The following is a 24,830-nucleotide window of genomic DNA, read 5'->3' on the forward strand; positions in this document are numbered from 1 at the left end:
TCACTCATCACTACCTATCACATTTTTGAAGGCCATAAAATGCCCAGATGGCACAAAACCCCCCCAAATGACCCCATTTTGGAAAGAAGACACCCCAAGCTATTTGCTGAGAGGCATGATGAGTACATGGAATATTTTATATTTTGACACAAGTTGCGGGAAAGTGACAATTTTTTTTTTTTGCACAAAGTTGTCACTAAATGATATATTGCTCAAACATGCCATGGGCATATGTGGAATTACACCCCAAAATACATTCTGCTGCTTCTCCTGAGTACGGGGATACCACATGAGTGGCACTTTTTGGGAGCCTAGCTTCATACGGGGCCCCGAAATCCAATCACCGCCTTCAGGATTTCTAAGAGCGTTAATTTTTGATTTCACTCCTTACTACCCATCACAGTTTTGAAGGCCATAAAATGCCAAGATAGCACAAAACCGCCCCAAAATGACCCCATTTTGGAAAGTAGACACCCCAAGCTATTTGCTGAGAGGCATGGTGAGTATTTTGCAGCTCTCATTTGTTTTTGAAAATGAAGAAAGACAAGAAAAACGTATTTTTTTTTTTCTTTTTTCAATTTTCAAAAGTTTGTGACAAAAAGTGAGGTCTGCAAAATACTCACTATACCTCTCAGCAAATAGCTTTGGGTGTCTATTTTCCAAAATGGGGTCATTTGGGGGGGGTTTGTGCCATCTGGGCATTACATGGCCTCCGAAACTGTGATAGGCAGTGAAGAGTGAAATCAAAAATTTACGCCCTTAGAAAGCCTGAAGGCGGTGCTTGGTTTTCGGGGTGCTGTACGCGGCTAGGCTCCCAAAAAGTCTCACACATGTGGTATCCCCGTACTCAGGAGAGGCAACAGAATGTATTTTGGGGTGTAATTTCACATATTCCCATGGCATGTTTGAGCAATATATCATTTAGTGACAACTTTGTGCAAAAAAAAAAAAAAATAATAATAATTTGTCTTTTTCCCGCAACTTGTGTCACAATATAAAATATTCCATGGACTCAACATGCCTCTCAGCAAATAGCTTGGGGTGTCTACTTTCCAAAATGGGGTCATTTGGGGGGGTTTTGAACTGTCCTGGCATTTTATGCACAACATTTAGAAGCTTATGTCACACATCACCCACTCTTCTAACCACTGGAAGACAAAGCCCTTTCTGACACTTTTTGTTTACATGAAAAAATTATTTTTTTTTGCAAGAAAATTACTTTGAACCCCCAAACATTATATATTTTTTTAAAGCAAATGCCCTACAGATTAAAATGGTGGGTGTTTCATTTTTTTTTTTCACACAGTATTTGCGCAGCGATTTTTCAAACGCATTTTTTGGGGAAAAAACACACTTTTTTAAATTTTAATGCACTAAAACACACTATATTGCCCAAATGTTTGATGAAATAAAAAAGATGATCTTAGGCCGAGTACATGGATACCAAACATGACATGTTTTAAAATTGCGCACAAACGTGCAGTGGCGACAAACTAAATACATTTTTAAAAGCCTTTAAAAGCCTTTACAGGTTACCACTTTAGATTTACAGAGGAGGTCTACTGCTAAAATTACTGCCCTCGATCTGACCTTCGCGGTGATACCTCACATGCATGGTGCAATTGCTGTTTACATTTGACGCCAGACCAACGCTTGTGTTCGCCTTTGCGCGAGAGCAGGGGGGGACAGGGGTGCTTTTTTTTTTTTTTTTTTTTTTTTTAATTAATTTTTTGATTTTTTATCTTATTTTTAAACTGTTCCTTTCATTTTTATTTTTTTTAAATCATTTTTATTGTTATCTCAGGGAATGTAAATATCCCCTATGATAGCAATAGGTAGTGACAGGTACTCTTTTTTGAAAAAATTGGGGTCTATTAGACCCTAGATCTCTCCTCTGCCCTCAAAGCATCTGACCACACCAAGATCGGTGTGATAAAATGCTTTCCCAATTTCCCAATGGCGCTGTTTACATCTGGCGAAATCTAAGTCATGAAATGCTCGTAGCTTCCGGATTCTTAGGCCATAGAGATGTTTGGAGCCATTCTGGTCTCTGATCAGCTCTATGGTCAGCTGGCCGAATCACTGGCTGCATTCTCAGGTTCCCTGTTGGGACAGGAGAGCCAGAGAAAAACATGGAAGACGGTGGGGGGGGGGGCATTTCCTCCCACTGCTTGTAAAAGCAGTCTAGAGGCTAATTAGCCACTAGGATTGCTTTTACATGAAAGCCAACCGCTGGCTGAAAAGAATGATACCAAGATGATACCTAAACCTGCAGGCATCATTCTGGTATAACCACTCAAAGTCCAGCAACATACCAGTACGTTGCTGGTCCTTGTTGGGCATATATTGTAAACTTTTTTTTCATGCAGCCTGTGGGCTGAACGAAAAAAAGATATTGATCGGTGGGTATGCCCACCATTAGAATACCTCCCTTCATCCACCCACTTCTAATGATGGGCATACATGCACCATTTATATATGCCGAAGCATTGGGGCATCCTCCCGCAAAAGGCAGGAGCAAATTGCTCCTCCACCCACTGCCCCCACGCTTCGGCATATATGCTGAAGTATGTAACTGTGGTGGTGAAATCACCTCCGACAGCGCTGGAGTCACGGCTTTATGTATCGTGGGAGCAAACGCTGTTGCTGTCAAGATAAATAAATCCGCGCTGCAACTGAATGGCGTACCTGCTAAGCAAATGATGGTTAACAAAAAACAAAGTAACATTACAGTATAACAGTAATACTTACCATACCTGCAAAGCAAATACAAAAAAAAAACCATAGTAAAAAATAAAACATTTAACGCAACCTGTGCCTACCTAAAATATATATATGCCGAAGCATGGGGGCATCCTCCCGCAAAAGGCAGGAGCAAATCGCTCCTCCACCCACTTCTGCCCCCACGCTTCGGCATATATGCTGAAGTATGTAACTGTGGTGGTGAAATCACCTCCGACAGCGCTGGAGTCACGGCTTTATGTATCGTGGGAGCAAACGCTGTTGCTGTCAAGATAAATAAATCCGCGCTGCAACTGAATGGCGTACCTGCTAAGCAAATGATGGTTAACAAAAAACAAAGTAACATTACAGTATAACAGTAATACTTACCATACCTGCAAAGCAAATACAAAAAAAAACCATAGTAAAAAATAAAACATTTAACGCAACCTGTGCCTACCTAAAATATATATATGCCGAAGCATGGGGGCATCCTCCCGCAAAAGGCAGGAGCAAATCGCTCCTCCACCCACTTCTGCCCCCACGCTTCGGCATATATGCTGAAGTATGTAACTGTGGTGGTGAAATCACCTCCGACAGCGCTGGAGTCACGGCTTTATGTATCGTGGGAGCAAACGCTGTTGCTGTCAAGATAAATAAATCCGCGCTGCAGCTGAATGGCGTACCTGAAAACACAAAGGTGGTTAACAATAAAAAAAAACAAAGTATAAAAAAATTACATACCTGAAAAGCAAACATGATAAAACATAACAATAAAACAATGCAGAATAGAATACAGTAAAAAAGAGCAGAACAATAGAGAGAAAATAGAGAGAGAGAGAGAACAATAAAACGACAACTATTTTTGGTTTTTTTATTTTATATTTTTTTTGTGTATTTTTTTTTTTTTACTTTTTTACTTTTTTTTTTTTTTATAACTGTAACTTTTAAAACTGTAACGGTTCCAGGTTTGGGTCTCTCAAAATGCGATGGCATCTTGGGAGACCCTGTGGAAGTGTGTCCTAGTCTGTGCAGTGCTGTACCCTACGCTAATACTCAACTAGTGTATGGTAGCGTTCAAAACATTCACCAATGCAAAGACCAGGATTGCCAGGACAGGAGGGACAATAATACCGGGTGTCACGCCTAAATCCGCGCTTTCTGCAGACACGACATTTTCTTTGGGGGGCTCGTTGGGTAGGGGTACTCTCGAGGACATAAGGAAAATGCCTCTCATGCAGCCGGCCTACTGCATTTGGATTGGGAAGGTGAGGTGGAGCACCGTCTGGAAACAGAAGGGCTCTGACGATCTCTTCCTGGAATTTAAGGAAGGATCCAGTCCGTCCTGAAGCTCTGTATAGCACATGAGCGTTCAGCAAAGCCAATTGAAATAAATAAACAGACACTTTTTTGTACCAGCGTCTGGCCTTACGGGCAATTAGGTACGGCGCCAACAACTGGTCGTTGAGGTCCACCCCTCCCATATTAAGGTTGTATTCGTGGACACAGAGGGGTTTCTCCACAACACCAGTCGCCGTAGTAATTTGGGTCGTCGTGTCTGCATGAAGGGAGGTGAGAACGAAAACATTCTTCTTATCCCTCCACTTCATAGCGAGCAAATTATTATACTTCAAGCAGGCTCTCTCCCCCAGCCTAAGACGGGACTCTACAAGCCGCTGGGGAAAGCCCCGGCGATTAGGTCGCACGGTGCCACATGCTCCAATCTGCTGATCAAACAAGTGACTAAAAAGTGGCACGCTCGTATAATAATTGTCCACGTACAAGTGGTACCCCTTTCCGAATAAGGGTGACACCAAGTCCCACACTATCTTGCCAGCGCTTCCTATGTAGTCAGGGCAGTTGATCGGCTCTACGTGACTATCTTTGCCCTCGTAAACCATAAATCTACATGTATAGCCTGTGGCCCTGTCACAGAGCTTATACATCTTGACCCCGTATCTGGCACGCTTGCTGGGAAGGTACTGTTTGAAGGACAAGCGGCCAGAAAACTTAATCAGGGACTCATCAACGCAGACAACTTGATGGGGGGTAAACAAGTCTGCAAAACGTTGGTTGAAGTGGTTTACGAGGGGCCGAATTTTGTAGAGCCGATCGTATGCAGGGTCTCCACGAGGACGACAGAGTTCATTGTCGTTGAAGTGCATGAACCGCAAAATCTGCTCGTATCGTGCCCTGGTCATGGAGGCAGAGAACACGGGCATATGGTGAATTGGGTCAGTGGACCAATATGACCGCAACTCACTCTTTTTGGTTATGCCCATGTTGAGGGAAAGGCCCAGAAAGATCTTAAATTCGGAGACCGTAATTGGTCTCCAATCTCTGGCAAGGGAGGACTGGGGATTAGCGGCGATGTGTTGACCAGCGTACAAATTGCTTTGGTCCACAATAGATCTATAGAGATCTTCGGTGAAAAACAGTGAATAAAAATCCAGTGGCATAAAGTCAACTGTTTCCACCTGAATTCCGGGTTGGCCAGTGAAAGGGGGAAGTACGGGTGCTGCAGAAGTGGTGGGTACCCAATTCGGATTGGCGAATGCAGCAGGAAGGGCACTATGGGCACGACGGGCCTGTCTTTGTCTTATTGGTGGCAGCGGGACACTAGTTGTGCTTGCCACCTCGCCAGCTTGAACTGCACTTATGGGACTCGCCACGTCACCACGTGATACTGCAGTGCTGGATGTACGACCAGGGTGTACTAGGCCGCTGGTGCTTGCCAGTTCACCAGAAGGAGTAGCGGCACTAGTACCTCTCTGCTCCCTACGAGAGCCCTGCGGTTCTTGCACTTCAAGGACAGAAGAAGAAGATCGGGGTCTGGTACGCCTGACTCTAGCAGGGACCACAACTCCGTCGTCAGAGCTATCTGTCATGGAGCCGCTGTCCTCTACAGGTTCGTATTCTGAGCCTGAACTTGACAGATGAGTGACTTCCTCTTCACTATCTGTCATACTCAGAAACGTGTAGGCCTCTTCACTAGTGTACCTTCGATTTGCCATTTTGGCCTCTAAATTTAGGGGTACACTAGTGAGACTCACAGGCAAAAAAGCTCCTGACTGTCAGCGACTGATTCAAACCGCTACCAAAAAACTGTTAGCGATCGCAGGGATCAGGCCTGACTCTGCGAACGCTACAGTTATGTGTGCTTAGTGTTTTGTGACAGTTATCGATCGATACTGCACTTGGGTGGGCTGGGCTGGGCTGGGCCGAGGAGCAAAACGCAGGTGCTAGCAGGTATCTGGGCTGATCCCGCTAACACTGCGTTTTTTTGGGGGACCCTAAACTGCTGGGGAGTATAGATCTGATCGGATCAGATATCGATCCGTTCAGATACTATAGCACTAAGGGAGGTGTATGCTGCGTGCGTGGGTTTTAGCGGTACTGGCGCTAACCTGACGCTGCCTGGGGCGACGCAGACCTTATCTGACCCTAAAAACTTAACTTCTATCACCGCCGGGCAATTAGGGGGTTAAACCTTTATAGGGTAATAAACGGCGGGTGCCCTAAAACTGTAATAAACTACAATAAACTACAAAAAACAAACCAACTAACCAGCGTCAGCTGTAACAATTATATGGTGATCGCTGGTGAAAGGGTTAACTAGGGGGCAATCAAGGGGTTAAAACCTTTAGTAGGTAGTATATGGGGGTCCCTGTCGCTATAAAACACTGACAGCGAACCTATATACTTACCTCCCTAACTAGCGTCACCTGTGTCACTAATACAGCGATCAGAAACAGGGCTGGACTGGGACAAAAATTTGGCCCTGGACTTCATCCAGACCGGCCCACTTTAATTTTTCAAACACACACAAAAACAGTATATAAACTGTTGTATTGCACAGCATTGCAGAGTATTGTGGGGGCATTGCAGAGTATTGCACAGCATTGCAGAGTATTGCACAGCATTGCAGAATATTGTGGGGGCATTGCAGAGTATTGCACAGCATTGCAGAGTATTGTGGGGGCATTGCAGAGTATTGCACAGCATTGCAGAGTATTGTGGGGGCATTGCAGAGTATTGCACAGCATTGCAGAGTATTGTGGTGGCATTGCAGAGTATTGCACAGCATTGCAGAGTATTGTGGGGGCATTGCAGAGTATTGCACAGCATTGCAGAGTATTGTGGTGGCATTGCAGAGTATTGCACAGCATTGCAGAGTATTGTGGGGGCATTGCAGAGTATTGTGGGGGCATTGCAGAGTATTGCACAGCATTGCAGAGTATTGTGGGGGCATTACAGAGTATTGCACAGCATTGCAGAGTATTGTGGGGGTATTGCAGAGTATTGCACAGCATTGCAGAGTATTGTGGGGGCATTGCAGAGTATTGCACAGCATTGCAGAGTATTGTGGTGGCATTGCAGAGTATTGCACAGCATTGCAGAGTATTGTGGTGGCATTGCAGAGTATTGCAGAGTAGTGTGGGGGCATTGCAGAGTATTGCACAGCATTGCAGAGTATTGTGGGGGCATTGCAGAGTATTGCACAGCATTGCAGAGTATTGTGGTGGCATTGCAGAGTATTGCAGAGTAGTGTGGGGGTATTGCAGAGTATTGCACAGCATTGCATAGTAGTGAGGGATGGCTGAGCATGGATGGATGGATGTCTCTGTGCAGCGCTGTGGGCACTACACATACAGCCCACAGCGCTGCAGACATCCATCCATCCCCCTCCCCGCTCACTGTGTACCGATCAGTACACAGGAGGGGAGGAGAGGAACCGGCGTCATCAGACGGCGTCATTTGACGGCGAGATCACATGGTAAACGGCCGCGATCAGCGGTCATTTACCAGGATCCGTGATGCGTGGTCACGGATGTGTTCGGGTGTGCGCCCCAGGGGGCGCGCGAGAGGGGAATTCTGGGAGGACGTCATAGTACGTCCTCCCAGAGTTATCCAACCGCCCTGCAGCCGTCATTCGGCTATGGGCCGGTTGGTAAGTGGTTAATATTAATTTAATGCCACTGATCAATTATTAATTTAATGCCACTGGCCATGGTAACTGATGGATGAATAATTTAACCATGTCCAGTGGCAGTACATTTACAGTACAGATTAACCCCTCCCCCCCTCCCCCCACCATGCTGCATATTCAGTTACTTTATAATTTAACCATCACCAATGGCAGTACATTTACAATACAGATTTACCCCCCCCCCCCTCCCCCCGCCATGCTGCATATTCAGTTACTTTTAGTAACTGAATATGCAGCATGGCGGGGGGAGGGGGGGAGGGGTAAATCTGTACTGTATAAATGTACTGCCACTGGTCATGGTTAAATTATTCATCAGTTACCATGGCCAGTGGCATTAAATTAATAATTGACCAGTGGCATTAAATTAATATTAATGCCTGGCATTAATATTAATTTAATGCCACTGGTCAATTATTAATTTTTTAATGCCACTGGCCATGGTAACTGATGAATAATTTAACCATGACCAGAGGCAGTACATTTATACAGTACAGATTTACCCCTCCCCCCCTCCATGCTGTATATTCAGTTACTTACTAGTAATTACTATTATTATTAGAAAAGTTATTATTACTATAGTGCTGCACTGCTGCTTACTTGAATGATGACAGACTCAGTGACACTATAGCCTTGGTCTCTCTGTACTTGTTGCTGGTGGTGGTTCAGAACTTCTGCTCCGCCTCCTCCTATGTCCCCGGGCCGCCTCCGCCCTCCGTCCGTGAGTGACGTCACGGCGCCGGGACAAAGAGGCCGCCCAAATAGCTATATTGATAGCTGTTAGGGGGAGTGCCTGGGGGAGTGTCAATGCCTGCCTGTTCTTTTGTGACGCCGGCGGCCGGCCCGCCCGCCGAGTGCAGGAGCGGAGCCGCCCGGCGCCAGGCGACGCTCAGACGGAGAGAGACAGTGACACAGTCACTGTCTGACATCTGAGTCATTGTAGTGGCCCGCTGCCAATCGGCCCACCGGGAATCTCCCGGTAGTCCCGATGGCCAGCACAGGCCTGATCAGAAAAACGATCGCTTAGTGACACTGGCGACGGGGGGTGATCACGGGGTTAAAACTTTATTAGGGGGGTTAGGGGGGTACCCTGGACCTAAAGGGGGGTACCCTAGACCTAAAGGGGGCTAACCTAACTGCCCTAACACTTGTAACTGACACAAACTGACACCAATGCAATAAATCAGAAAAAAAAAAACCTGCTATTGGTGTCAGAGTGACAGGGGGTACAGGGGGGTGATCAGGGGGTGATCGGGGGGTGACAAGTGTGCCTGCGTGTTCTACTGTATGTGTAGTGTTGGTGCACTTACTTGGATGTCTTCTCTCCTCGGCGCCGGACGAAAAGACCGACTAGAGGAGAGATTACATCACTTCCTCTGCTTCTGTTTACATTCACAGAAGCCGAGGAAGCTTGTCATTGGCCAGGAGCGATCGCGAGGGGGGGGCCACGAATGAGTGGCCTCCCCCTCACCTTTGATCGACCCTGACCTCGATCCGACCGCCGCTGGCACCGGGGGGGGGTCCGATCGGACCCCCCACCCGCGGGCAGGCAAGGACGTACCTGTAAGTCCTTTTGCCTGCCCGTGCCGCTCTGTCGACGTATATAGTCGTGCGGCGGTCGGCAACTGGTTAAAAATAAGATTGATTCAATTTGTGATGAAATCTCCACACTACAGGTCTTAACAGCCCATGTCAACAGGTACAATTAACACTCCCCCTATTCAAAACTGCTACTATAGACGAAGTTGTTAAACTCATTTCCAACACCCACCTAACTAGCTGTCTCCTGGACCCTATTCCCGTTCAAATATTACTGTCACCCTCTGGCTCTATCCTACACTCTCTAACCCACTTAAATCTCTCCCTGGCATCTTCCTCAATAGTCTAAAACATGCACTGGTCACCCCCATACTTACAAAGCCGTCCTTGGACCCTACCAATCTTAACAATCTATGCCCAATCTCCTTGCTCCCCTTTTCCTCTAAATTACTTGAATGCCTGGTCTACAACCAACTGAGTGACCACCTCATTAAGAATAACCTTCTTGATCCCCTTCAGTCTGAATTTTGCCCTCAACACTCCACTGAATCTGCTCTTCTAAAACTCACAAATGACTTACTAACAGCAAAAAGCAACGGACACTATTCTGAACTCCTACTTCTGGACCTTTCAGCTGCCTTTGATACGGTTGACCACCCCCTCCTCCTCAATAAACTTTACTCCCTCGGTCTCTGTGATTGTGCTCTTCACTGGCTCTCATCATACCTATCCCACTGCACCTTCAGTTTCACTTACAATTCTACTTCCCCCTCGGGTCCCCCAAGGTTCTGTTCTTAGACCTCTCCTATTTTCAATATACACCTTCTCCCTGGGTCAGCTGATAGCCTCCCATGGTTTCTGATATCATTTCTATGCTGATGACACCCAAATCTATCTCTCTACCCCTTGGCTCACTCCATCAGTCTCCTCACGCATCACTAAGTTACTAACAGACATATCTATATGGATGTCACACAACTTCCTCAAGCTCAACCTGTCCAAAACCAAGTTCATAATATTTCCTCCCCACGTGCCCCTTCCCCTGACTTCTCTGTCAAGAGCAATGGCACAACCATTCTACCATCCCCACATGCCAGGGTGCTAGGTGTTATCCTGGATTCTGAACTCTCCTTTTGGCCCCGCATCCAATCCCTTTCCAAAAGTTGCTGCGTCAACCTCCGCAACATCTCCAAACTACGTCTTTTCCTAACCAATGAGACTACAAAGCTCCTGATTCACTCCCTGGTTATCTTTCGCTTTGACTACTGCAACTCCCTCCTTATTGGCTTACCTTTAAATAGGCTACCCCCCTTCAGTCCATCATGAATGCTGCTGCCAGACTCATCCACCTTACAAGTCACTCAGCGTCTGCTACCCCTCTCTGCCAATCCCTCCACTGGCTGCCACTCACCCAACAAATTAAATTCAAAATACTAACATAACTTACAAAGCAATCCATAACTCTGCCCCGAGCTACATCACTAGCCTAGTCTCAAAATACAAACCCAATCATCCTCTTTGTTCCTCCCAAGACCTCCTGCTCTCTAGCTCCTTCATTACCTCCTCCCATACTCGCCCCCAGGGCTTCTCCGGGGGCCTCTCCCATCCTCTGGAATTCCCTACCCTAATCTGCCAGACTATCTCCAGATCTATCTCTGAAAACCTTTCTCTTCAGAGAAGCCTATCCTGCCTCCACGTAACAACTGTACTTTCATTTTCTTCATTAGATCATCCCCCACATCCCCCACCTCCCCCATCATCCCCCCTCTGATTCCTTCTGTATTGAATTGTGTTGTAATTGTACTGTATGTCCTAACATTGTAAAGCGCTGCGCAAACTGTTGCCACTATATAAATGCTGTATAATAATACAAAAAAATTAGAAGAGTACCGTTGTTCTTTAAAGTAAGCCTGTCACAATTGTGGGCTTTTCAGACTGCATAAGCAAAGGTTGGCTTTAGTGAAAAACAGTAATCAATTACAGAGCTGTAGCTTGCTGACATTATATGCAAATCTTGACTTTTTCTATAAAGGTCAAGCTTAGCCACACCCCTTCAAATTAACACTGCAATAAATCCAAAAAACGTTTAGATATTATACTTGGTCCACATAATATATGGTAATTTTTAAATTGGAAAGGAGTTGATCTTGGCATTATTCAATCAAAAATGTGGGGCTAGGATGGAGGACACACAAAGGTTTAACTAGATGGACCAAATATGTAAAATGACCAATAACTACCAGTTAGAATTCATTTCACCGAAGAAAGCGCAGGGTAGATTCTGATTGGCTGCTATGAATACTGCACTTTGATCTTTTCACTGTTTTGTTGAATAAATGTATTTTTCTTCTTAGATGCTGTGTACTTGGTGTCTGCTGGTGCCACATCACACAGCATGAACCTGACTCATAGAGAGAGATTTTTCTTGGTTGTCCTTATTCATTGCACATTATCTCCAAACCCGCCCTGATCTTCACTCCCCTTTTCCTTCCCTTGTTAATTAATGTAATTGGCCTGTGAATGTTTGTTGGCAAAGATCTGTGAGTGCCAGCTAAGCCATGAGCAGCTGTGCTCCCATGCTGCTTGCTATTAGGGTCTATGTGTTCTGTGTCAGCACTTAGAGAAAAGGAGGAGGAGTATGAGGGCACAGTGCCCGGGCTATGCCATCATCTCCTCTGCTTTCATATTGTATGGCCCAGCCAGTGGGCCTGTATTCATTCATTAATAGTTACTGTGAACTTTATGTTGCTCAAACCAGCAGTACTCAGCATGCTATTATAATGACATGTTAATATCACGCCATTTTCAAACCCTTGTTTGTTAATGCCATTTTTTAAGCTTTGTTTTTGTTTTTTACATGCAAGTGAACAAGAGTCTAAATAAAATCTTTTAATACATATTTTTAATAATAAAATCTACATTGCTTTGTATTAAAAATAAATGAAATGATTTATGAAAGCAAGCGTCTATTCTCATCTGCAAGCTAGAAGTAGTCTTAGTTTGTTTACATGAGCCATTTGACCTAATACATTTCAGCTTTAGGTACACTATATTACCAAAAGTATTGTGACGTCTGCCTTTACACGCAGATGAACTTTAATGGCATCCCAGTCTTAGTCCGTATGGTTTAATATTAAATTGGCCCGCCCTTTGCAACTATAACAGCTTCACCTCTTCTGGGTAGGCTGTCCACAAGGTTTAGGATTGTGTCTATGGGAACGTTTGACCATTCTTCTAGAAGCGCATTCGTGAGGTCAGGCACTGATGTTGAATGAGAAGGCCTGGCTCGCAGTCTCCGCTCTAATTCATCCCAAAGGTGTTCTATCGGGTTGAGGTCAAGACTCAGTGCAGGCCAGTCAAGTTCCTCCACCCCAAACTCGCTCATCCATATCTTTATGGACCTTGCTTTGTGCACAGGTGTGCAGTCATGTTGGAACAGGAAGGGGCCAACCCCAAACTGTTCCCACAAAGTTGAGAGCATAAAATTGTCAAAAGTGTCTTGGTATGCTGACACCTTAAGTGTTCCCTACACTGGAACTTAGAGGCCAAGCCCAACCCCTGAAAAACAACCCCTCACCACAATCCCCCCTCCACCAAATGATTTGGACCAGTGCACAAAGCAAGGTCCATAAAGACATGGATAAGCGAATTTGGGGTAAAAGAACTTGACTGGCCTACACAGAGTTCTGACCTCAACCCGATAGAACACTTTTGTGAAGCATTAGAGTGGAGACTGCGAGCCAGGCCTTCTTGTCCAACAACAGGGGCCTGACCTTACAAGTGCACTTCTGGAAGAATGGTCAAACATTCCCATAGACACACTCCTAAACCTTGTGGACAGCTTTCCCAGAAGAGTTGAGGCTGTTATAGCTGCAAAACGTGAGCCAACTTAATATTGAATCCTACAAACTAAGACTGGGTTGCCATTAAAGTTCATGTGCGTTTAAAGGCAGGTGTCACAATACTTTTGGTAATTTAGTGTATGTCCTAATGAATGGACCACTACATTCATTTATCTAAGCACACTATCACTTGCCAGTCTGCAGAAATACTGAACAGGGGAAGTTTGCATTGTATGATAGAAGAGATTTCAGTTGTGTCCTGTAAAAATAATCTTTTTTTATAGATCTAGGATTTGTGTTTGTGGCAATGGGCAGACTGTTGGCCAGTTCATTTTGCTCCAACAGGGACATAATCTGAAATCTGGTGATCCTGGAACCCACCTGCCTGGTGATGATGGAACACCTTCATTACTGTCTTACACATATAAAGCAAGTTGTAAAAAAAATGCCAGTGATAGAATGTTTCTCACAGCATCAAATCAGATTGAAAGCTTCCATGGCAGATTCAATGTTATTGGTGATGCAGAAAACAGAGAGAGATGGAGGAAGTTAAAAGCATTGGCTTCAAGAAATATACACCTACTACCCTCCTACTGTGCCTGTATAGAGGTGTGTGCTCGTGTTCTCGAGGGAAGTGTCATTTTTATAGAAGCAATGATGAATAGTCAAATGAATCTTGTAGAGAACTTGTTTTTATCCCAGTGATCAGCATGTGAACCTTTTCCTAGTTTCACTTCATAACTTCCTACTTCCTGTTCCCACCCCCAGGTCCTCACACATACATATTCTACAATTTCCTCCTTTTAAAGAGAAGGTATGCATATATAAATGAAATGTAATATAGAACCAACAAGGAGTGCAGCAAGCAGAGAGCAATAACAAAGTACAATATAAAACAAAATACCGTGTAAGAGTCAATGTGTGATAAAGTCTTGGAACTTTAGATTGGGTTTACACACTCTTCCAGATCAAGTAACAACTTGTGGGGCTTGCGAGTCTGAAACCTCTTTCCTGTCACCGTCATAATTTGGTTGTGTGTTACATCCGTTGTTGGAAGTGTCAGTTGGCACAGCAGCATATGGCTGTGCTTGGGGTCCTGAAGTGATCAAAGGCACATGGGCAGTGGCAGTACGGTATAATTCAGGTACCTGTAGGAGGTGACGGTGGTTCCTTAGAAAGGTCCTACCATCAGAATGGACAACATAGCTGTTTGGTTGGCAGGCTTTTCCGTGAACTGTGGCCAGTTTGTCAAACCCATGGGTTGTCTACATCCTTACCACCTGCTTATGCACATCAAAATACTGTAGGACAGGTGGACTGGTTAATTGTGCTTTCAATGTATCTACAGCAACAACATTTTTTTTCAGTACATCACCAGTCGGCATCTTGGTGCAGAAGCTGACAGAGTGATGTCATTTCAGTGTACTGATGAATGATCATCGAGAGATAATTGGTCATGCCAAGAAACTTTTGCAATCCACGTTTGTCCTCTGGAGCAGGCATTTGATGGATGGCTTTGTTTTTTTTCTGGGTCAGGCTTGACACCTTTATCCGCGAGAAGATGTCCAACATATGGCACCTCTGAGATCCTTAAGCGACATTTGGTAGGGTTGAGTTGCATATTGATGTCCCTGACACAGTTTAGTACGCATTTAAGTCGTTTGTCATGTTTCTCAACGGAGGATCCCCAAATCAAGATATCATCCATGACTATTTCACATGACTGTTCAGCAAAGAGCTATTCCATACATCTCTGAAAGACTTTGCTTCCAGTTAAAATTCCATATGGCATCCATAGGCATTTGTATCTCCCATATGGGGTCATAAATGTTGTGTGTAATGATGATTCCTCATCCAGAGGGATTTGCCAGAATCCACATTTTGCATCTAGAATGCTGAAGACCTTTTCCTATGGCATATCAGCGATCACTTGTTCTACAGTTTTTAATGGGTGATAAGGCCTTAGGAGAGCCATTTTGAGGTGCATAGAATTAATGCATATGCAGACAGTGCAATATTTCTTGACTACTGCTGCCATGGCAGACACCCAGGGAGTAGCCTCCTGCACTGGTGCAATGATGCCCAGTCTAGTCATCCTTTCCAACTCTTGCAAGACTTTGTCTTTTATAGCCAGTGGGATCTTTCCACACAGTAGGCTGTACCATTTCATCTAAGCGCATGTGATACATAATTGCAAGCTTACTAACAGTATCAGTTTGAAAAAAGTACTCATATGCAGTCATCTCAGGAGCCTGTTGTTGTACTGCGTGTACTTCTGGGCTGAGTTGGATTAGATTTAAACGCATGCTGTCTGGTAAGCCTAACAGGCTCTTAACGTTTCTATCCACAATGTGGAATAACAGAATAGCAGATTGCTACATCCAAGGTAGAAGTGCCCAGTGTCTGAATTGTTTGACCACCATAAGCTGTCAGGTTTACTTTTTTTGACTAATCAATTTCAGCTTTGGGGTCAATGCTGTGCAATGTGGATAAGGACATGACATTGCATTTGGCACCAGTGTCAATTTTTAATTTTACATATTTGTTGCATGGAGTTGAGAAGGTGGTGAATATTTCTCCTTTATTTGCAATTAGGTCTACACTTTCACAATGAAAACAGTTTTGCTTATCACTTTCCACTTCATTAATTCTGTGCACACTTTGTTGTTTAGTGTCCCTAGATTGGGTCATCCACGCCCTTCTATTTTGAGGCTTGGACCTACAACATTTTGCAAAATGATTCCATTTTTTGCATGAGTTACACCTTTTGGACACTTGTTGCGCTCAGTAGCGTGTTCACTACCACAGTTGCTGCATTGCCTTTTGTTCTGTTGCACCACAAACACTTCTGCCTCTCGTTTTAGTTCCTTAGTGGCCCTTTTAGAATGTTCAAAAAACATACATATTGTGATGGCTGATTCCAGTGTTAAATCTCCCCTCCCCCAATCAACTGAACTGACAAACTGCATGATTGTAGATCCCACATACAATCCTGTCACGTATCAGTTCATCTGTTAGTGCACCAAAATCACTTTTTTTAGCCAGCAGTCTCAGTGTGGCTGCATAGGATTGTATTCCTTCATCAGGTTTCTGAGCCATCACGTTAAATGCATGTCTGTCTATTATCACATTACGTTGTGGTAAGCATATCTCATCAAATGTCTTGATTACAACATCAGGATCCTCTCTGTCCTCATTGTCACGAAAAGGAATTGACTCATATTTATCTAGTGCATCTGAAACAGCGAAATTGAGAATGAGTGTAAGCTTGTACCTTTTTGTCTTGTCTGAGAGTTCTGCTTTGCTGTACACACCCCATTCTCTTTTGATTTTCAGACAGTTGTTAGTAATGTCATCAAAGATTAGGGGTTATATGCCACGTAGATTTTGAGCCATGATTTTTCAATGATCTCACTTCTGTCACCATGTAGATTTTGTAGAAGCAATGATGAATAGTCAGATGAATCTTGCAGAGAACTTGTTTATAACCAACCAGCAGTGAACAGCATATGAATCTTTTCCTAGTTTCACTTCATAACTTCCTGTTCCCACCACCAGGTCCTCACACATACATATTCTACAGGAACTACACAAGTGAAGTAAACCGAGGGAAGGCCGTGATATTGGCATTGTTGAGGTGTTCATGCATAGCACTAGTAGTCCGCTACATACTTTTAGGTGTTTCCTGAAATTGTTTTTTAAAGTGATTCTGGTATTAAAAAATACAAAAAGCAACCTTTAAAAGTACAAAGAATGTACCTGTTCTGCTGTTAAGGAATATTCACTTGTATAACTACACTTGCTGTTAGAATCTTCAGCATCAGGCACTTCTGGTTGTGTCAGGTATCAGTATCTCTTTCTGTGCTGTACCTGGAAATGTTAGGCACTGAAGATTTTACAGGCTACAAGAGAAGATTAAAATCACCATTAGTAGCACTGGTATTAATATTTGACTTTTAAAATGCTGCTTTTTTAATAAAAAATATAAGGTGGTCTAACTTAGAATCTAACTACATTCACTAATAGAATATGTTCATGATATTTATATTCACTTCCTTTTTTCTTTCCTTTCACTTTCCTTTTTTCTCATTTCTCTTTGTAGACCAATGATGCCTTAGGAGCCACTTGGAACTGGCTGTATTTTATTCCTCTCATTATCATAGGATCTTTCTTCGTGCTCAACTTAGTTCTTGGTGTTCTGTCCGGGTAAGTGGAAAAGCGCCATTGGTCATACAGTGTGGTGAGTTTAACTCTGTTTCAATTTGCACTATAGCTAAGCATTTTCACTTTACACTGTGAGCATTTTTATGACAAAATACAGTTACATTTTAATTTTGCATTTTGAAAGACAAACTGTTCCTTAAAGTGGGTATTAAAGTGGTTCTAAAGGCGGGCACGAAAGCCAGCCCAGGGATTTCTGTGTGTAAACACACAGATCCCTGTTCTGTCAGGGGAGAGGAGACATGTCATTTGTTCCTACTAAGTAAGAACAGTGGTGTGTCTCCTCCTCCAGTCAGTCCTATCCCCATACAGTTATAAACACTAACTAGGGAACACAGTTAACCTCTTGATCGTCCCCTAGTATTAACCCCTTCCCTGCCAGTGACATTTACACAGTAATCAGTGCATTTTTTTAGCACTGATCGCTGTATAAATGTCACTGGTCCCAAAAATGTTTTAAAAGTGTCTGATTTGTCCGCAGCAATGTCGCAGTACTGCTAAAAATCGCAGATCACCGCCATTACTAGTAAAAAAACTAAAATAATAAAAATGCCATAAAAATGCCATAAATCTTTCGCATAGTTTGTAGGCGCTATAACTTTTGCGCAATCCAAACAATATAAGCTTTTTGCGATTTTTTCACCAAACATATGTAGAAGAATATATTTTGGCCAAAACTGATGAAGAAGTTTGTTTTTAAAAAACATTTTTGGGGATATTTATTATAGCAAAAAGTAAAAAATATTGTTTTTTGTTTTTTTTTTCAAAATTGTCGCTCTTTTTTTGTTTATAGCGTAATAAGTAAAATTTGCAGAGGCAATCAAATACCACTAAAAGAAAGCTTTGCATGACTGCGCAATTGTTAATTAAAGCGACACAGTGCCAAATTGTAAAAAGTGCTCTGGTCAGGAAAGGGGTAAAATCTTCTGGGGCTGAAGCAGTTAAAGCTTTTCAGAAACCTGATACTGAGTTGTATAATAGCCATTTGCAAAGACTGAATGCTACATTAGGGGCCCCAGATTTATATAGAAGGGTAAATGAATGTCCCTGATTTAGATTCCTTTCACATGGACGTTCCGATCAATTCTGTCAGTTTTTTAGGCGGACCCGTTCAGAACCTCCATTCTTCTCTATGGAGCGTTGGTTGTTAATTGACATGTGTCCAATATGATCCGTTCCACCAAAAAGAGACGGGTGGGGATCCCATCCCCTTCTGTCCAGCAGATCGGATGACAGTCGGGTATAAAAGGACAGGGAATCAATTTATATCTGACTGCCCATAGGGGAGAGCGGGCTGTGTCCGTGTCTGCTCTGCATAAGCGGAGCGGACACGAACCTGCCATCTGCCTGCTCAGCAGGGGTTAGCAGACAGATCCCCTGCTGTGTGAAAGGGGCCTTACCAGAACAGTTTCTGTTTTTACAGTGTTGTCCTTTACTGCAAAATGAAGATCTATCCATGCCAGTAGTAGAGACTACTAGACAATTACCTGTTTCATCTTGTTGCCCCAACTGAAAGAAATTGCATCATTCACTGATTGAACAAACAAAACATTTTTGTTTTATTAGGAATCAGTATCATCAGTATTGCCCTTTGTTATGAAGAAGATTTTATTCAACCCGTAAAACAACATTCATGTTGACAGGTGGCGAACATGAAAGGCAATAGATGCAAAATACCCCTTTAGAGGGGAGGGACACATTTAAACATTTACTGTTATATAGAATAATGCAGTTAGTGCTCTTTCACTCCGGAGGTAATGCTTACACCCTGAAAAGCGATCTGTGGTATAGCACCGGCTAGCAGGCATTCAGCAGGCGCTACTGCCACCTCTTGAGGCCTGTTTTTTTTGTTTTTTTTTTAATTGCTAAATGGCAATTTTTCATTACAGAACCATAAGCGTTTGGCTTGTGGTTGTGGTGCGGCCCCAGTGATCTCACTCCCTGTCACACTTTGCAGACCAAGCTAAAATTGCTGCATTCACAGCATGTGTCACCTTGCTTTGTGCACTGGTCCAAATCATTTGGTGGAAGGGGAATTATGGTGTGGGGTTGTTTTTCAGGGTTTCGGCTTGGCCCCTTAGTTCCAGTGAATGGAACTCTTAAGACATCAGCATACCAAGACATTTTGGACACTTTCATGCATGACTGTGCACCAGTGCACAATCAAGGTCCTTAAAGACATGGATGAGCGAGTTTGGGGTGGAGGAACTTTTTACCAGACTGGGTATCTCTGCCAAACTACAGCTTCCTCCACTCTGGAACCAGCATATAGCAATTTCAGCCCAAATTACCAGACAGGACTAGTATATTAGCTTAGGACTTTAGGAATTTACCCCACGCATCAGACAGAAGCAATGTTGGGAGTAAAACAGGACTGACTACACAAAAACCTTACCCCTAGATCGGTATGGCACTCATTACAAGACATTAAATAAACAATCAAATACAATAAAACAATGGGTTCCTTCCTGGCAAAAATAGTCAATGCAAGGAAACCTGTAACAGAAAACAAAGTTTCTCAACCCCACATATGCTGGAATTTACCCCCTGCACATAAGGCATTGTTCCAGGATAAAAGTTCCACTATGCACAGTATGCCAAGGGGTCCCAGAAACAGTACCTTTCAGCCCTAATTGCATGGAAAGGGTAGGTGGTATAAATCACGGCCAGCCAGGTACCCAGGGAAGTGATATAACCCTCTTGAGGAAAAGGTTTCTTATAATCAGAAGAGGGGGTTCTCCTTAGTCCTGGGTCCATAGTCGGTGGGAAGGAGGCTGGCCCCCAGGCCCCTCCAGGAGGCCAAGTCAAGGTGGTTTCCATGACAGTTACATAAGCTAACATGAAGGGGTGTTGAGTCATACACCCTTAAATGTGATGTTTTTGACGTTCAGTGTGCATGAGGCCTTGCGTAACAGTGGTTCTGCAATGGGCATTCTCTGACCCTCAAATACTCACCTGACCTGCTCTCCATCTCAGCTCTCTTTAGGCTTCATGTACACTAGCAGCTGCTGGCAGCTCCTAAACTCTATGTACACATATGCTTTTTTTTTTTTTTTTTTTCACAACAAGGTTGGTCTTTATTTAAGAAAAGGGAGAAAAAAAAATACAATACATAGTAGTTTGAGATTGAATAAACGTAGTCATAAATATACAAGGAACGTAATCGTGTACACTCACAGCATGGTATACGACATATCCTATACAGTAAAATTGACATACTTTACATTTAAAGGGGTTGTAAAGGTAATTTTTTTTTTTTTTTTTTAAATAACAAACATATCATACTTACCTTCACTGTGCAGCTCGTTCTGCACAAAGTGGCCCCGAACCTGGTCTTCTGGGGTCCCTCGGCGGCTGTTTCAGCTCCTCCCCGCAAGCATTTACCACCTTAATGCGAGCTCCCTCGCATGGTGGTGAGTGCTTGCGGGCGCGCTCCCGTGATACAGCCGGCGGCTATAGCCGCTCGCTGTATCACTCGGCCCCGCCCCCGGCGCGCCGCGTCATCGGATGTGATTGACAGCAGCACGAGCCAATGGCTGCGCTGCTTTCAATCCATCCACTGCAGCCAATCAGCGACCAGGCTGAGCTGCAATGAGGACGAGCAGCGAAGATTCGAGGCGTCAGGTAAGTAAAAGGGGGGGGCTGGGGGCGGCGGTACTGTCAAAAGTTTTTTCACCTTAATGCATAGAATGCATTAAGGTGAAAAATTTTTTATCTTTACAACCCCTTTAAGGTCTATTATCAGTAGAAAAATAGGAGGGTAGGGAGGGGGAGGGGAAGGGGAAGAGGAGGGGGGGGCAGGGGAGACAAGCCACCCGGGCACCACCCATATTTGGAATCACCCACAGGAACATCTGGAACTAAGGGTCAGCAACATAAGTGGGATCCGTCCATGGCTTCCAAATCCGGTCAAACTTCCGGGACACCCTCTACTCATGTAAGTTAGCTTATATAACGGTAGAACTGCATTAACTGAGTCCTCCCATGATCTCACCATGGGAGGTCTATGTGAGGTCCACTTCAGCAAAATTTGTTTTTTTGCATAGAATAGCAACAGTGAAATCAATATCTTAGTGTATCTGGGTCTCTGTTCATCATCCTGAATACCCAACAGCGCCAGCTCCGGTGTCACCGGGATATCCAGCTGTAGCCTAATATTAATAGAGTCCCCCACCTCAGTGTCAACCGCGGACACAACCAAAACATGTGGAAGAAGGTGCTATCCGGTGATTGGCAACGCGGGCAATTTGGGGAGCGCAGCGGATATATTCTGTGCAATCTCTGAGGAGTGTAGTATACCCTATGTTAAAATTTTGTTTGAATTAACTTGTCTCTAGATGAGATTACCAATTTAGAGCTATCCTCAAAACATTCCTCCCAGGTCTCTCTGTCCAGATCAGGCAAATCAGTCTTCCATTTAACCCATAGGGCCTCCATTTTTGGTGAATCCCTCTGGAGGAAAACAAAATATACTGTGGACATAGTCTTAGTGAGGGTCTCCTGCGCCAATACCTCTTCAATAGGATCGACTGCAAGACTAGGAGGGAGTGGGAACTGTGCCCTGGCTGCATGACGCAACTGATGGTACCTAAACAACATCCAGGATGGAAGTCCAAATCTGTCTATTAGTTCGCGAAACGAGATAAGAGTTCCAGCCTGAAACACATCTCTTAACAGTTTGATACCATGCCGGGCCCACAGCTGTGGGTCCGGAATAGTACGGAAATGAGAAAGGGAGGAATTCCCCCATAGGGGGCAGAAGGGGGACCACCTATTAGGTTTGACAAAACGTCTTCTAGCTGCTCCCCACACCTTGAGGGTCGCCACAGTCGAGGACGGAAGGGAAGGATACGCCGAGGAACCCCTATAAACCAGATTACCCAATTCCTTCAGAGAACCCACTATGGCCGCCTCCAGACACACAGCTGCATTCGCCCTAGACTGCTGAAACCACCACCTCACCATGACGAGCATTGCTGCCCAGTAATATACCAATAAATTGGGTAAAGCGAGTCCTCCACTACTCACTGGTAGCTGAAGGGTTTGTCTAGCCAACCGGGGAGAGGCCCCCTACCACAGAAAAGAACCAATGCAGCCGTCTATGCCCTTAAAGAAAGACGGGGATATCCAAACAGGACAATTCCTAAGAATATAGGTGAATTTGGGAAGGTATATCATCTTTAAAATATTAATGCGGCCCAGAAGATTAAGCGGGAGATCAGCCCATCTGGAACAGTGGTCTCGAAGGCGATGTACTATAGGTTGGAGATTAAGACGCTGAAAGGAGCCCAGATCCCTTGTGACTCTAAATCCTAGGTAAGTGAATTCTTCCACCCATTGCAGTGGGGTGTGAGCCCCACACGTTTTGGCTTGCGCATCCAAGGGGAACAAGGCGGACTTGGACCAATTGATGCGAATACCGGAAAAAAACCCAAATTCATCAAAGGCTGCTAAGGCAGCGTTTAACGACTCCTCAGCATCCTGCAGGTACAGCAGAGTGTCGTCTGCGTATAAGGATATCTTCTCCTCCAGAGGGCCGACCCGAAGACCTGCAATTCGTACCGAATCTCTGATTAGGACTGCCAGCGGTTCCAACGCCAAGGCAAACAGGCTGGGTGACAACGGGCACCCCTGTCGGGTCCCCCTCTGGAGGAGAAAGTAATCCGAGAGGTTACCATTTATGCGGATTCTGGCCCTAGGAGCGTAATAAAGGAGACCCAACCAGTGGAGAAACCTTGGACCAAAACCAAACCTCCTCAGTACCTCCCACAGATAACCCCACTCCACGGAGTCGAAAGCCTTCTCCGCGTCTAGAGAGGCTAGGACTCTCTTACCAGTGTTGTCATGGGATGTGGACAGATTCAAAAATAAGCGACGGATATTAATATCGGTGCCCTTACCCGCCATAAACCCTGTCTGGTCTACATGGACTAAATCATCCATCACTGTACCAAGCCGCGTTGCAAGTATTTTTGCCAACAATTTGGCATCCGCGTTTATTAGTGATATCGGCCTATAGGAGGTACATTCCTCGGGGTCCTTGCCGGGCTTGGGCACCAACACCACTATCGCATCATACATGGATACAAGGAGACTTTCCTTCTCCATAAATTGTTTCAGGAGGGCTGTTAACCTGGGCGCCAACAATTCCTGGTATGTGGAATAGAATTCTATTGGAATCCCATCCGGTCCCGGTGTCTTCCCAGACTGCATAGAGCCCAGAGCCACCTGCACCTCCTCCAGAGAGATGTCTGCATCTAATTGTTCACTTTTATCAACACCAAGAGATGGGAGCTGGATACAATCCAGGTATCGAAGTAAGTCAGATCTGGTATAAGAAACCCTAGAGGAGTACAGGTCCCGGTAGAACTCTAAGAATCTCTCATCTATATCAGCCTGCCGCGTTAAAGGGCGACCATCAGAGTCCTTCAAGCGCCCTATATGAGTTACTGCATGCTGCCCTCTGGCTAACCAAGCCATTGTTCTGCCCCTGGGTTCTTACAAACTCTGCCTCCCGCACCCTAGCCAATTCCTCCTTTTGCCTCAGAGATTGCACAGATTGTCTTTTCCGCCGGGCTATCTGGGTGATAAATTCCCCCCTGAGCCATGCCTTCAAGGCATCCCAGAGCACTCTGGGGTCACCAGAATCTGCATTGTCCAACCAAAAATTACAGAGAGCTGCAGGCATAGCCTCCTGAATTTCAGGGTCTGCGATCCAGCTCCCGGACAGCCTCCACACTCTCACACCCTCTACCGGAGAAGTCCGAATGGTTACAGCCAATGGCGCATGAACCCGAGATACCTCTGGATAGGATCTCAACAGAGAACACTCTCTGTACCATTGCTGAAGAGGCAAACGCCAGGTCAATTCGTGACATAGTCCGATAGGACGTGGAGAGGCAGGTATACTCTCTGTCCGAAGGATGGAAATGTCTCCATACGTCCGTCATATGAAAGGCTGCAGCCCAGTGAGCAAGCCCATATTGCGGAGGACCCGAAGCATGCAGCCTATCTAGTTCCCTGGATGGTACCAAATTAAAGTCTCCTATCACCAAAACATTCTCTACATTATATACTGTAGTCTGCTGCATCACCCCATGTAGTATATCGATATCCACAGGAGGGGGTAAGTAAATCCCTACTATCACATATGGGATTTCAGAGATCATTGCATGTAATAAAATATATCAGCCACCAGGATCCAGTTTAACGTCAATGAGCTGAAAGGGCAGGGATCGGTGGATCAAAACACTTACCCCTCTGGCATAATTAGAATAAGGGGCGTGATAATGTGCACCAACCCATGCCCTCTTCAGACACATGACCCCGGAGCCCACCAGGTGCGTCTCCTGCAAAATACAAATGTGTGGGTGCAGTTTCCGCAGGTAATTAGTTACCAAAGAGCGTTTGACAGCAGAATTAAGTCCTCGCACGTTCCATGACACTATCATACATTTGGCCATAATTAAGCATTGAAACAACAGACTGGATAATAATTAGTAACGGTCCCACTAGAGCTC

At 44.6% G+C, this 24,830-nt stretch overlaps 1 protein-coding gene across 9 annotated transcripts in view; it reads left to right on the forward strand.

Moving 5' to 3' along the window:
* The window catches only part of CACNA1E (calcium voltage-gated channel subunit alpha1 E), a 1,300,209-nt gene that overhangs the window by 1,064,502 nt on the left and 210,877 nt on the right, over positions 1 to 24,830 (forward strand). For all 9 annotated transcript variants that reach the window (XM_073593343.1, XM_073593351.1, XM_073593342.1 and 6 more), the window contains one exon: positions 17,192 to 17,295. In XM_073593343.1, the coding sequence (XP_073449444.1) occupies positions 17,192 to 17,295 (104 nt within the window). The remainder of the gene's footprint in view (positions 1 to 17,191; positions 17,296 to 24,830) is intronic.

Source organism: Aquarana catesbeiana, linkage group LG07 (genome assembly GCF_042186555.1).
Source record: "Aquarana catesbeiana isolate 2022-GZ linkage group LG07, ASM4218655v1, whole genome shotgun sequence".
NCBI classification, from domain to species: Eukaryota; Metazoa; Chordata; class Amphibia; order Anura; family Ranidae; genus Aquarana; species Aquarana catesbeiana.